The sequence below is a fragment of the Eretmochelys imbricata genome, chromosome 2 (genome assembly GCF_965152235.1).
Source record: "Eretmochelys imbricata isolate rEreImb1 chromosome 2, rEreImb1.hap1, whole genome shotgun sequence".
Taxonomy (NCBI): Eukaryota; Metazoa; Chordata; order Testudines; family Cheloniidae; genus Eretmochelys; species Eretmochelys imbricata.
In genome coordinates, this window is record NC_135573.1 from 168,525,828 (window position 1) to 168,539,163 (window position 13,336).

Sequence of the window (13,336 nt, forward strand, 5' to 3'; positions counted from 1 at the left end):
TTTTGTTTTGTTTTTTAAAGGAAAGACGTAACATCATCACCACCTTTGTACAGCAGCAGGGCACAGGCAGTGGAGAACTGCATTGTCCGTGTGATCTGCTCTCCCTGAAACACCCCCTCTATGCTGCTCATCTTGAGCTCGCGCTGGCGCGGCTTTTACACCAGCTCAGCGCCACTGATCCCCCGCCCAATGGAGTAACGCCGCAGTGACACCCGAATCAGGCCGCTTCTTACACTCTCCCCGGGGCTAAGCGCACGCTGACGCTATACGAGGCCGCAGAGGTGGGTGGGGAGGAGAAGGGGAAGCGGAACTGGGTTGCGCGGGGCCGGGCTTCCCGGAGAGTTTGAGCTGCGCCGGGTTTATTTTGCTTCCAAATTCAGGGCGGCTGCTGCTGCTGCAATGCGGTTTCGGGCCAAGATCGTGGACGTCGCCTGCCTGAACCACTTCACCCGTGAGCGGGCTGGGCTGGGCTGGGGGGCCGCGCTGCGCGGAGCCCCGGGGAGCAGGTCTGCAGCAGCGGGGTGGGAGGGAGCCCAGGGGTCAGGACGAGAGCCTGCCTGTGGGGAAAGGGGTAGGGTGAGGTGTGGCGGGGGCTGGGAGATGGAGTGGGGGGGAGATTACAAACCCTCATGCCCCGTGAGCTTTAAAATCTCGGGGAGATGTGCCGCCAGATCCCCTAGCCTCCCCCCGTACCCCAGGGAGCGATGCACCCCACAAAGAGTGGCACGCGTGAGGAGAGGAAACCGGGGCTGCTTTGCAAGCACACGAGCCTCATCTTTCTGGCTGCTGCTGTCCTTGGCCATACAGTGCTTTATAGCCAGAGCAACTAAACTGGAGTCACTAGCTGGTTTAGAAGACAGATTTCAACGCCTGCTGCCTGGGGAGTGTAACACCGGCCCTTGCATAGCACATTGTATCCCAAAAGCCATTACTAATAAAGGTGTCCCTGTCTTCATTTTACAAGTGGGAAAACTGAGGCACAGAGCCCTGCAACAACTTGCCCAAGTTCTCAGAACAACTCAGTGGCAGATCTGGGAATATCTGTCCATCTGGGATATTTCCAGGGCATGTTGCATTGTAGCATGTAGGCACAATTATACATAAATAACATAAGAATAAAAAAATTACCATGGACCATTATTCTGTGTCTTGTTCCTATGTTCCAAAGATTTTACTCTGTAATCATCCGCTTTTATGTGTGTGTTTGCTTACTGTTTGTGGTAATGGTAACACCCAGGAACCCTAAACAAGTGAACCTCTTACAGAGCAGTATACAGACAAAAAATAAAAAAGATAGCTCCTACCACAGATTTCTCACAGTTTAGATGTCAGACAGGATAGGAGATAGGTGACAAAGCAAAATAATTATGTGCAGCGTAGTTGTAGCTTTTTAGTTCCAGGATATTAGAGAGACAAGGTGGGTGAGATGATATCTTTTATTGGACCAACTTCTGTTGTGAGAGAGACAAGCTTTTGAACCATAGAGCTCTTGTGTGGCTTGAAAGATTGTCTCTTTCACTAACAGAAGTTGGTCCAACAAAAGATATTACCTCACCCACCTTGTCTCTCCAAACAAAATAATGATGGGGGGCAGAGGGTTTAAACCAAAACAACAGAATTTAACAAAATATCAAAGTTTTGGGTTGCCACTTTCCATTGATTTATTTATTTTAATAATGTTCTTTCCTACTGAACTGCAAACCACAACCTTGCAAGCAAAGCTTTTTTTGTCCTGTGCTAGAAGTTTTAGGAAGTCATTTAATGAAATTTTATCCCATAGGTGTGATCAATACAATTGCCAAACTAGCCAAGACATGCACTCTACGCCTTACAGTGGACAAACTTTACTTCATCCTTACTGATAAAGTGGCTAATGGAGGGGTCAGCATGTGGTGTGAGTTAAGTCAGGTACGTGCCATAGAAATAGGCTGATACTGCATAATTAACAGTATATGAAACATCTCTCAGTGCCTTTAAAACTAAGGTGGCTGTTCTAAAGGTTTAAAAGGGACATCAATGGTGTATAGACTTTTTCAGGAATGTATTTCACCAGCAATCAAAAAAGCTAACAATGTGAGGAACCATTAGGAAAGGGATAGATAATAAGACAGAAAATACCATAATGCCACTATATAAGTCCATTGTATGCCCACATCGTGAATACTGTGTGCAGTTCTGGTTGTCCCAACTCAAAAAAGATCTATTAGAATTGGAAAAAGTATAAAGACGGGCAACAGAAATTATTAGTTTCAGGGTAGCAGCCATGTTAGTCTGTATCCGCAAAAACAAAAGGAGTACTTGTGGCATCTTAGAGACTAACACATTTATTTGAGCATAAGCTTTCGTGAGCTACAGCATGCATGCATGAACAGTTCAAAACCGTGTACATACTGAGTGAATTACTTATTGTAAATCTCGATCTTTCTACCTGAGTCTTGAAGTACACATGTAAATACTCTTCTACTTCCTTCCTTTTTTGGCTCTTATTGTGATGTCAGTGCAAGGCTGTGCTAATATAGCCTTCGTGCTGTTTGGGATAAGGGTGGTATTGGTTTCTTGATGTCACATCTATTTACATGCGAGGAATTTGGAGGCTTAACAAGTCATGCAGCCTTCTCTCAGAGCAGGAGTCACTGCCGCGCACTCTATGCCCGATCACAGTGAAATCATCAACAGACTGTGAATCGGGTTTTAAAGAGAATTAAATTCCAAATTCTTTGCATGTTCATAGATGTGACATCAAGAAACCAATACCTCCCTTATCCCAAACTGGCATGCATCCGATAAAGTGAGCTTACGCTCAAATAAATTTGTTAGCCTGTAAGGTGCCACAAGTACTCCTTTTCTTTTTGAGAAATGATTAAGAGTATGAAACAGCTTCTGTATTAGGAGAGATTAAATAGACTGGGACTGTTCAACTTACACAATGTGCAAGCAACCTGTGAAACTTGTTGCCACGGGATGTTGTGAAGGCCTAAATCATAACTGGGTTCAAAACCGAATTTGATGAGTTCATGGAGGATAGGTCTGCCAATTGCCATTAGCCAAGATGATCAGGGACACAGCCCCATGCTCTGGGATATCCCTACACCTCTGACTGCCAGATGGTGGGACTGGACGATAGGGGATGGATCAGTAGATAAATTGCCCTGATCTGTTTATTCTCAATGAAGCACCTGTAACTTGGCCACTGTTGGTAAGCAGGATACTGAGCTAGACAGACCACTGGTCTGACCCACTGTGGCCCTCCTTATCTTCTTAATTTCACGCATAGAGAATGTGTCTTCATGTGGCTGAACTCTTCTGTTTCTAGGATGACTTTCACATATATTTTCTCTCAGATTTTGTGTGTAGTTGCACAAGTGATAAGAATGTTTTAACCTCTCTGTTTACTAATGGGAGGTGGCATGTAAGAGACTGAAGTTAATAGGTTACGCATTGAATTTGCCTCCGGGTCCACACAGCTGGACCTTTATGGCTGCAGAGCCTGTTTTGTAACATACAGAACACACAGAGCAAAGGGGAGTTTCAGCCTGTAGACAGTCGGTTCTGAATGTATGGTACAATGCTTTAATTCTGCTTACTGTGACTTGCCTTATTTTAAATTTAAACAGTTTTTCCTGTCATTCCTCCCCTCTGTTTTTTTTTTTTTTTTTTTTTTTTTAAAGGGGAACTTCTTTGATGAGTTCCAAATGGAAGGAGTAGCAGCAGAACACAATGAAATTTATTTGGAGCTGACACCCGAAAACCTATCAAGGGCTTTAAAAACAGCCCAGAATGCCAAGACGGTGAAAATTAAGTTGACTAACAAGCACTGCCCCTGTCTCACAGTAGCTGTGGAACTGGTAAGAGCAGAAATGCTTTTTAAGTGCCCTTGGGAACAATGTAGTAAACATTGTGCTGTTCCCTAAATCTAATAGCTGATTTTAAAATCATATATGTCCTTTCCTGGAATAGTCTGAAATGCTGCTGGGAAAAGAATCTAATTTAACTATATTGATAGGGGCATGCCTTCTTTTATGCTTGGAAAGCACCTAGGATAATGTGGGTGATACTAGCCAGGGAGGGAAAGGGAGAATAAAATATTACAGAATGAGTTACACCAAGGCAATGGCAAAAAAATAAATGCTTCCATTCTTCTTTCCATCCAGTGGGCCAGGTTTTACCCTGACATATACTTCCCATTGAAATCAGTAGGTTACATAAGGTAAAATGGCAAAACTGTGGCTTTTTTAGTTTTGTTTTCTTTTAATTTAGATCTGCCCCCATTGAGGATTTTAATATTACATTCTATTGCTGTAACACCATTCATTAGCAGATCCTAAGTTGTTTTACAAACATTAATTATTTTAGCCTTGCAAAATCTCTTTTAGGAAGGGAAGTATAATTATGCCCACTTTCTGACACAGAAAGCTTAAGCATTTTGTCCGCGGTACATCACAAATTCCTGGCAGAGCCAGGATTAGAAACCTGGTCTCCCTGACTATTAATCCTGTTCCTTAACCACAAGAACTTTATTTTTCTCTCTCAAGCCCTCATTATCGACCAGTAGTCGCATTGTGACACATGACATTCCAGTGGGAGTTATACCCAGAAGACTGTGGAATGATTTCCGAGAGCCCAGTGTACCAGACTTTGATGTAAGCAAAGTTTTTTTAAAATCACTATTGAATGCACAGGATTGGGGTGAAACACTATAAGCTGCGTATGTTGTTAAACTTTAGTGTGTATATATATGTGTGTGTAATATATATATATATAATATACACCCCCAGCTTGAAAAGGTAGCCCGATTATTGTCACTATGAGGTGTATAGATCACAGATATTATTATAGATGTTTCTTTTTCTGGGTACAAGAGACCACATAACTTTTGACAGAGCTATCATTAGATTGTGTTTTTTACTCTTCAGTAAGCAGCCCAAGTACATCATTTTGTATGACTGTATTCTTTATAAGGTACAGATCCTTTTGTCATGAGCTCTAGAGCTATGTAAGAAAAAGACCTCTGCTCTAAAGAGAATACATTTTGTATGTAGTTTCTGTCTATCTGCTCACCATGTCTACTACACTAGATGTACAAAACCTTTCATGAACAAGAGGAAACTAACAACAGAGTTTTGAGTTTACGTGGCTTGGAAATAACTGGGATGAATTGTGTTCTGTTTCACCAATGTAGCTCCACAGTAACTCCACTGAATAATGAAGTTACTTTGAGTTTACTATGTGCAGAACTCCCCCCCCACCCCCTTCAGCTCTAGATGTTCCTTGTTATAACAAAGCCCCTCCCCTCCTGAGTTCATAGGAATGCTTATCACTGAGGAACAGAACCTCTGATACATATTTTGAAAAGTTGTTTGGGCTAGACCTTCTGCTGTTGACACATAACACAGATTAGGAACATAAGGGGAAAAAAGTATATAATAATATATAAATAAAGTATATAATAATCCTTCTCAAGTGTTGTGAACTGCTAGGAGGGCAGCATGCTGTTCTGAATGAACCAATGATGTAATCTGGTAAGGGAAGTGTTCTGTTCCTTGGTAATTCACTGATTTATTTCAAGTCTGTTGTGCACCCCTTGCTGAATAAGCATTTGATAAATACAGAAGTAAAGGAAGACCAAGTGTCCCATCCCATCTATTTCACTTTGTGAAATATTATTTCATAGTGCTGTTTTATTTTTAAATGTAGTTGATGTGATTTTTGTAGGTCAGTATTTACTTACCAGTGCTGAAGACCATGAAAAGTGTTGTGGAAAGAATGAAAAATCTCAGCAATTGCATTGTAAGTTAAAATATCTCTCCTAATCCCTTGAAAAAAGGGGCCAATTGCATTCCTTACTTACATAAAGAATTTCCATCTCACTTCGCGTAGTGCTCCCTTGTTAGATCTTGCAAGCTAAGCATGCTTGGGCCAGGTTAGTACTTGTGTGGGAAACTTCCAAAGAACATCCAAGTGCTGCAGTTCAGTGTTACTGTTGTTTTACAGGGCCTAAAAGTACACTGTGCGCATCACGGTAGGTAGTACTTTTCCTTCTAAATCAGTACTGAACAGTTGCTTCAGTGTGATGTTAGAGAGAAGTGTGATGCCACAGATACTGTCTTGCAGATGAGATGTAAAATTGAGTTCCTACTTGGGTTGTCAGAGTAAACGGGTTGATGCTGACTAATTGATCAAATTACAACCTGAGCCCCTCATCCTGCAAATACTGATGCATGTGCTTAAATGTATGAATGTATGTAGCCTCATTGATTTCAATGGGGCTGTTCATTGGCACAAAGCTAAACATATGTCTGTGTTTCCAGAATTCAGGGCCTAGGATTTACCTTTTGACCTGTCTAAGTTCTCTTAGCAGCATTTCAGCTATAAGTTGCAATCTTCACTTCTTAACCGAAATGGTTGGCTAGCATTGCTGAGCGCTATTAAAGGTCTGTCACATTCCATACTAGGAATAGCAGCATATCAGTGTTGGATGAAATGATCCTTGTATGTCCATTATTTTCCACTCGGGAATGTTGTGTGCCTTAAGTATTGTTTGTTTTTAAAGTGCTTTGAAATCTTCGGAGGGAAAGTGCTCTAGAATTGCGTAACATTAGAAACAGTATTATTAGCAGACTTTGCGTTACAGAAAATTTTTAGTTCTCTGGGATAACAAGAATTATTTTGAATACAGTGGTAGGAGCTCATAACTTCAGTCATTCAGATGATAGCTAGGCACAAAAATCATTGTTGAAAATTTTCTCATGTAGTCTTTCACTTTCAAAAGAATAAACATATCTAGAATTATCCTCTTTATAACTCTCTTGGGCAGAGTTATCTTTGTTTTGTCAGTAAAAGTGTGATCAGCATTGTGAGACAGGTCCATGCAATGACATACGTTATTCAGAAGCTCTGTAAAGTTATAGTCGTCTAGCACCTTTTATCCCAAAGGGTCTCACGTTATATTGAAAACTCTAGTCCTGATAATACCCATATTAGAGTAAATGGCCACACTCCATCTGCTTAAGTGGTGATGGATCAGTCCTTGAGTGCGCAGGATAGGAATCATTTCATTCGCTACTGACTTGCAGCCACCTTTCCCTTTCATTTTTCTAAGGTGGTACCTAGGAGCCAAACACAACAGCTGTGACCTCTAAAAATACTGGAGAGTAAATGAATTTCTCTGCTACTACATAATGCCAGCTCCTTCCACCCTACCCTACCCCGCTTTTTTTTCTCTTCTCTCTAATCCCCATCAGATGTTAGTCATGGGAAAGATAGTTATTGGGTGAAACCTAAAGAAAACCCAAATCTAGACTAAAGTTTTCAAAAGCACTTAAATTCCATTTTTGAAAATGGGACTTAGGACCTTAGATTATGGCTCACTGAAAGTCTATTGAATTTAGGTCCTTCAGTGCCTAAGTTACTTTTGAAAATTAGATTTAAGCTCCTAAATCATGCAGGCACTTTTTGAAAAGTTTACCTCTTTTATTTTATCAGAATATAGTCAGGTTTGAGTTTTTTCTGACTACCCCTGCTAAGGAGTTCAGTTTTACATGATTTATCTCCTGCTGCATTGTCCCTTTGGACCGTAGCTGTTGCAAAGAGTGAGACACTGTGAAAAAACTTTAAAGTTTTAGACCTGGCCTTGCAGACTAGGGGTCTGAACTCATGTCAGAAGCAAGGAGAGAGTTTGTGGAGAGTGTAGTATTATCAGTGTGATGTGCTCATGTTGGTCATGGTGCTTTTGAGGTAGGATGATGCAAACTGTATAAGTTGTACATTTAAATGTAATTTAATTATTTTCAGAGGGAAAATTTGATTGACAAATGACTGACTTGTATTGTAGGTGCTTGAAGCAAATTTAAACGGAGAAATGAACTTGAAAATAGAAACCGATTTAGTGTCTGTTACGACCCATTTTAAAGGTCTTGGAAATCCTCCATGGGGTAAGTCTCCCGCTTTGCCCCATCCAGATGTCTATTTTATCTTAATGCGTTGGTTTTGGTACTGATAAACATAACTCTAAGGGCTGATCTTGTTAATACCTGGGGAAATTCACTCTTCATAACGTTTTAACAATTAACATATAGTCAACAAATTTTAAATTCAAATAAAATGGATGTTGGCTTTTTTTTTTTTTTTCAGTTTTAGTTTTTGGAGCATTTGAGTTTTAATGAAAAGACTGCAGTTATTAATTGCGTAAGAGAAAAGGGATTTAAAATGATAACCCATGTACATATAAACTAGTGCATACTGACTAGAGCTGATACTCATCTTGTGAGTGTACTTTTGATACAAAGTCCTCTTTTATAACATTTTAGTATCCGAGAATGGTTCGCAAAGTTCTACTCAAGACAGAGATCCGGAAAGCATGGCTGAGGCACGCATAGACATAAGGAAGCTCCTGCAGCTACTTGCTGGGCAACAAGTAAATCCCACAAAAGCCTTGTGCAGTAAGTTCAATGGCTCTGACTTCAAGAGAAACTTATTCAGACTGCCATTTTCAGCTTTTAGGTGGCCAGCCTGAGACATCTTAGAAGGGCCTACTTTTCAGAAAGTACTGAGAGCCCAGCTTTTGCAATATCAGACCTTTTTAAAGTGTCTGAAATTGGCACCCAAAAATCACTAGTCATTTCTGAAAATTTAGTCACGTAAATTTAAGCTGTGAAAGTCATGCAGATGGTGTGCCATTGGAAAGTCCAGTCCTGCCCCATGGCACAATTCTCAAATCTCTAGAAAATAATGTAGGTATTCTGGCTACTCTTTCTTTTCTCAAGTGGTTTGCCATTGTGTTCAAGGCTGTTTTTCTAAATCTGTTTAAGTGTATGATGTATGCTATCAATGTACACCGTCACTGTTCTTATATGTTGAGACCTAAATGTGTATTACAGCCACAGGCAGATAGAAATCGGGTGTAGGATTTTGTATTACATTCAATACAAGTTCAGACCCTGCTGAGAGGAGAATCCTGGATCACCACTGCATTATGTTGAAGCGGGCTTTTCCTCTGAAGATGACAGAGCTTCTGCCTCTCCTATATAGAAGTTTCACTGTGTTATGTATTTGTGCCAGCCTTCCAACTAGCTTTTTGGTGTCTCTTTTACAGATATTGTAAGCAAAAGAATTGTTCACTTCATTTTGCTTCATGAAGAGGTTTCCCTTCAGTACTTCATTCCAGCACTTGCATGAATACTCTTCTACAGCTCAGCAGTTCTACCATCTGAGGCCTTCTCTACAAAGAGTGAAACAAGCATAAAGAATGGGGATTTTGTGAATTGATGGGCTGTTGGTCTATAACATTTAAATAAGTTGTTATATATTTTATTATTATATATATATATATATATATTTATAGAATTATTGTAAGAACTTGATTCCCAAGGATATTATATTTTTGTGCTGATTATATTTTGGATTAAAGTGAAAGTATACGGAAAGCTGGTCTTTCTAGTGTCCTGGGCAGGGAAATTGTAGAAGCTCATCCATGGTGCTGTTCACTCCACTCAGTAACTAAGCAAGTAGGTGAGTGAAGATGCTGTAACATGAATGTCTCTTCAGCATGTCATAAGGCATAAACAGAAGTTCAGCTCAAAGTACTTCGGGTTTCTTTAGATGAGGCCGCAACGTAGGCACATCAAAGAGAGCTTCTTGGGGGATCAGGGTAAAGACTGTGAAATAAATTCCCCTAGGATTTAAGGGCCATCACAAGCCTCACCACCTTCCACTCCATGGGCAAGGTGCATTTCTTTGATCTTGCCTTTTACTATAAACATAGCTGTGTGTATATAAAAATTGCAAAAGATAATGGACACACTTCTGCTGGGGAGGAGAAGAGAACAAATGAGACAGATGCTGCTCAGATGGCTTAATGGACTCCCAGAAGGTCCTTAGATGAGTGCAGTATAAGAGTCTATATAGAATGTTTGTTTATATTTGGATTGTTTCAGCTGCTGAGCTGTAAGAGTAGGCGGTGCAGTGCTATTTGAGGCCTTAGTGAGTAGGGGTATCAGTACTTACGCTTACTTTTATAGGTTTCAGAGTAACAGCCGTGTTAGTCTGTATTCACAAAAGGAAAAGGACTCGCTTACTTTTATATTCATGCCGACTGTTAACGTGGGTTATTTTCAACTAAGAGTCTCTCCAAAAACATCTTGTCCCTGTTCATGAAAAATAGCTCTCTTTTGCCCTTAAAAAAACTGATGACAGGGCATTTGGGGTTTCAGATAATACATTGGGATGACTTACCTTCTGTTGCCAAAAACTCAGCTTGTCAATGAGTTGAGGCAAGACTGGAGAAGCTGTGTCCTGTTTACAGCAAGAGAGGTAGCCAGAATGCCAAGGGCTTTGAACACCAGAGCCTTTCAGGTTTCAGAGTAGTAGCCATGTTCGTCTGTATCTGCAAAAAGTTCAGGAGTACTTGTGGCACCTTAGAGACTAACAAATTTATGCTCAAATTTGTTAGTCTCTAAGGTGCCACAAGTATTCCTGTTCTTTTTGCAGAGCCTTTCAATGAGACATTGGGTTAACAACTGGGATCAGCTGGTCTACAGTACTGGCTGCATTTGAACATTTTGTGTTGGCCATTATCACCCAAGGTTTGGGCTGCTTCAGCTGCCCCAGAGACAGGGTGACTAACACCACAACATGTGGGTGTTCAGTGGAACTGCAAATTGCCCCTCTGGCCTGCGGTGGAAGGTACCTCCACACTCCTGAGGTCAGTAGACCAGGACAGTGCTGTGCCTACAGGCAGAAGGAGGTGTTAATTAACATGCCACTTCTAGCACCCAAGGCTTTTAATTTAATTTAATTTTTGGCCTTGGATGTGGCAGCCAGATAGCTGGGTTCTTTCCAGAACTCATTTGTTTTGGGAGAATCCAGACTGATGAGATTCCGTAGCAGCCAGTTACCTAGGAAATTTCCAGCTGCAAACAAACAACCTTTCATCTTACTGTTAATTTTTTATAGTCACCTCTAACTACATCTATATGCATCTGTGCAACTCCTCCCCTTAAGTGAAGTGTCCCCAGCCTTCTCATTGACAGAGCAGAGGACAACCTGTATACCCTGCCTCTGTCACTCACTACCTCTGACCCCCAAACTGCCTTCAGACTTAATCAAACAGGGCTCAAAATCCACACCAGTTCTGTCAGTGAAAGGGCCTTTGGCATCTTAAGGATTTGGTTCCAGTGCTTTTTGTCACAAAAGTGGGACATTCTGTAGTCCTGAGAAAGTATGTATATTTCATGTCCAGCTCATGTCCTTAGTTCTCCACAATGTAGCAAACAGAATACCAGTGCTTGCACATGGCAACACAGTCAAGGCTGAGCCAGAGGAAACAGAACAAAGATGAGGCATGAAAGAAGAATGAAGGACAAACCCAGCAGCCTGGGAGGAGCAGATGTATAGTGGCAGGGATCCCAGGAGCAGCAGAGGGCAGAATTTGTCAGGATAGCACAAGCCCCCTGTTCCTTCCTTCCATCAATAAAATAAGCAGGACACAATTATGCTTTTGTGTGCAGGGAGTACAGAAAAAAGAGGGGACCTAACAAGTGCTTGGAAAGTGTGTGGGTATCACCACTTACCTTTTGGTTGTTGGCTCTTTATGGTCCCCTGCTTGGCTGTGGCTGAACTCTTCCAGCTGAGACTGGAAAGAGGAGGCTTCAGAAGATGGTGGTGATCCTGCACTTTATCTTTCTCCATCCCCACACGCTCCAGGACCTGAGGTCATTCACACTTGTAGAGGTTGGCTCACTGCTTTGGTCTGCGTGGGTAGACAGTTCGATGTTCCTGCAACATGCAGGAGACCACTTAGAGGGATGCGAACATCCTAAGGCAGTGGTGGGTAACCTGCAGCCCACGAGCTGCATGCGGCCCATCAGGGTAATCCATTGGTGGGCCGCCAGATTGTTTGTTTACATTTTCACGGTGGCCCACAGCTCCCAGTGGCCGTGCCCACGCTGCTTCCCGCAGCTCCCACTGGCCAGGAACGGTGAACCACGGCAACTGGGAGCTGCGGGTGGCCGTGCAAATGTAAACAAATGACCATTGCCCAGCATTGTCCTAAGGAGTCATTACCTGCAGTACAACCAGATGTGACTGCTACCTCTCTGTAACAGTCTACCTACAAGTCTGGACTGATCTCTTAGAGGAAGGAGGTAGGTGGTGGTTTTTGTGGAGACAGGAAAGGATTGTTTTCCACTGAATGCATCCGATGAAGTGAGCTGTAGCTCATGAAAGCTTATGCTCAAATAAATTTGTTAGTCTCTGAGGTGCCACAAATACTCCTTTTCTTTTTACAACAAGTTTGTGGCAGACTTGACCTCCCTCTCACTCTGGCTCAAGGGGCCACCTGTGCTCCAAGCCCTCTCACCAGTAAGTCTCAGCAGCATTCACCCACCTCTAATTTCCCCCAAAGTTGGTCTTCCTGCAGGGCTTTAGTATAAATCTGACTTTCACTGATGACTGGCTTATGGTTTTACAGATGCATTTGTGATTCTTCCCCTTGGCTCAAAATTCCACCTTACACCTTGGCCTGCCTCTGTCTGACACACAAACAGATGAAGGCTTCTTCAAAGCTAGTCCTCAACTGTCCAATGGCTAGTTCCCAAGTGACCCATCACAGTTTCAAGAAACCTCTATCTGTGACCCCTCTGTGGTCTGGACAGGGGTGCTACTTCTTTTGAGATTTTTACCTATCCCAGGGTCTGCAGCAATTACCCATCGCCACTAATTCTACTTCCTGGAGAGAGCCCTAACCTTCTTTGATGGAGCCAGTATACTATCCCTTGCTCCTAAAGATACACATAGCACTTATAAAGTTGATGTAATATCTTTGAGGTTATTGGATATGTCCATAATGTCCATCAAACCACGTTTATGCATGACAGGTTGAGGCAACCAGGAATGGTTAGCATATAGAGTCATTTGCATAGGCCTCTCACAAGCAAGGAGGCCTAGCGCTAGACAGTTCTCTCCTTAAGCACCTAATTAGAAATTCCACCCATTTCCTAGACACTCAGATTCATAGGAATCTCCCACCAACCCTCCTTCATGGCTTTGTGGATGCCAGCATGCTCTGTATTGCCGCCCCTTAGCCCATGTGGCACCCAACAGCCAGTCTGCAGTCCTTGAGCCAATAAGCGCTCATCCATTTGAAGAGAATGTCCCTTACTTCAGCAGCATTAAGCCTGTGTTCTTCTAAGAGAGGTTGTGAGTCCTTTGCAGCCCCTTTCCACTTTTTCCCTTCTTCTGATCCCTGCTTTACTCCCACCTGGGGCTTATTTTAACAGTTCCCTGTGATTCTGAGCAGATGTGATAAGTGATCACTTCAGAGAACAGCCTTGAAAATGGG

The 13,336-nt window shown here is 42.1% G+C and overlaps 1 protein-coding gene across 3 annotated transcripts; it reads left to right on the top strand.

Annotated features, from left to right (window-relative positions):
- The first annotated feature begins 295 nt into the window (after positions 1 to 295).
- HUS1 (HUS1 checkpoint clamp component) lies at positions 296 to 9,386 on the top strand. 3 transcript variants are annotated; one of them, XM_077810960.1, is made up of 8 exons: positions 296 to 451; positions 1,781 to 1,908; positions 3,669 to 3,845; positions 4,533 to 4,640; positions 5,713 to 5,787; positions 7,832 to 7,931; positions 8,307 to 8,438; positions 9,092 to 9,384. In XM_077810960.1, the coding sequence occupies exons 1-8, from the start codon at positions 400 to 402 to the stop codon at positions 9,172 to 9,174; spliced, it is 855 nt and encodes a 284-aa protein (XP_077667086.1). In that variant the 5' UTR covers positions 296 to 399; the 3' UTR covers positions 9,175 to 9,384. The 3 variants fall into 3 exon arrangements, with proteins under 3 accessions (XP_077667086.1, XP_077667088.1, XP_077667087.1); XM_077810962.1 differs by lacking the exon at positions 8,307 to 8,438 and having other exon boundaries at positions 9,092 to 9,386; XM_077810961.1 differs by lacking the exon at positions 5,713 to 5,787 and having other exon boundaries at positions 9,092 to 9,386.
- Positions 9,387 to 13,336: the final 3,950 nt, after the last annotated feature.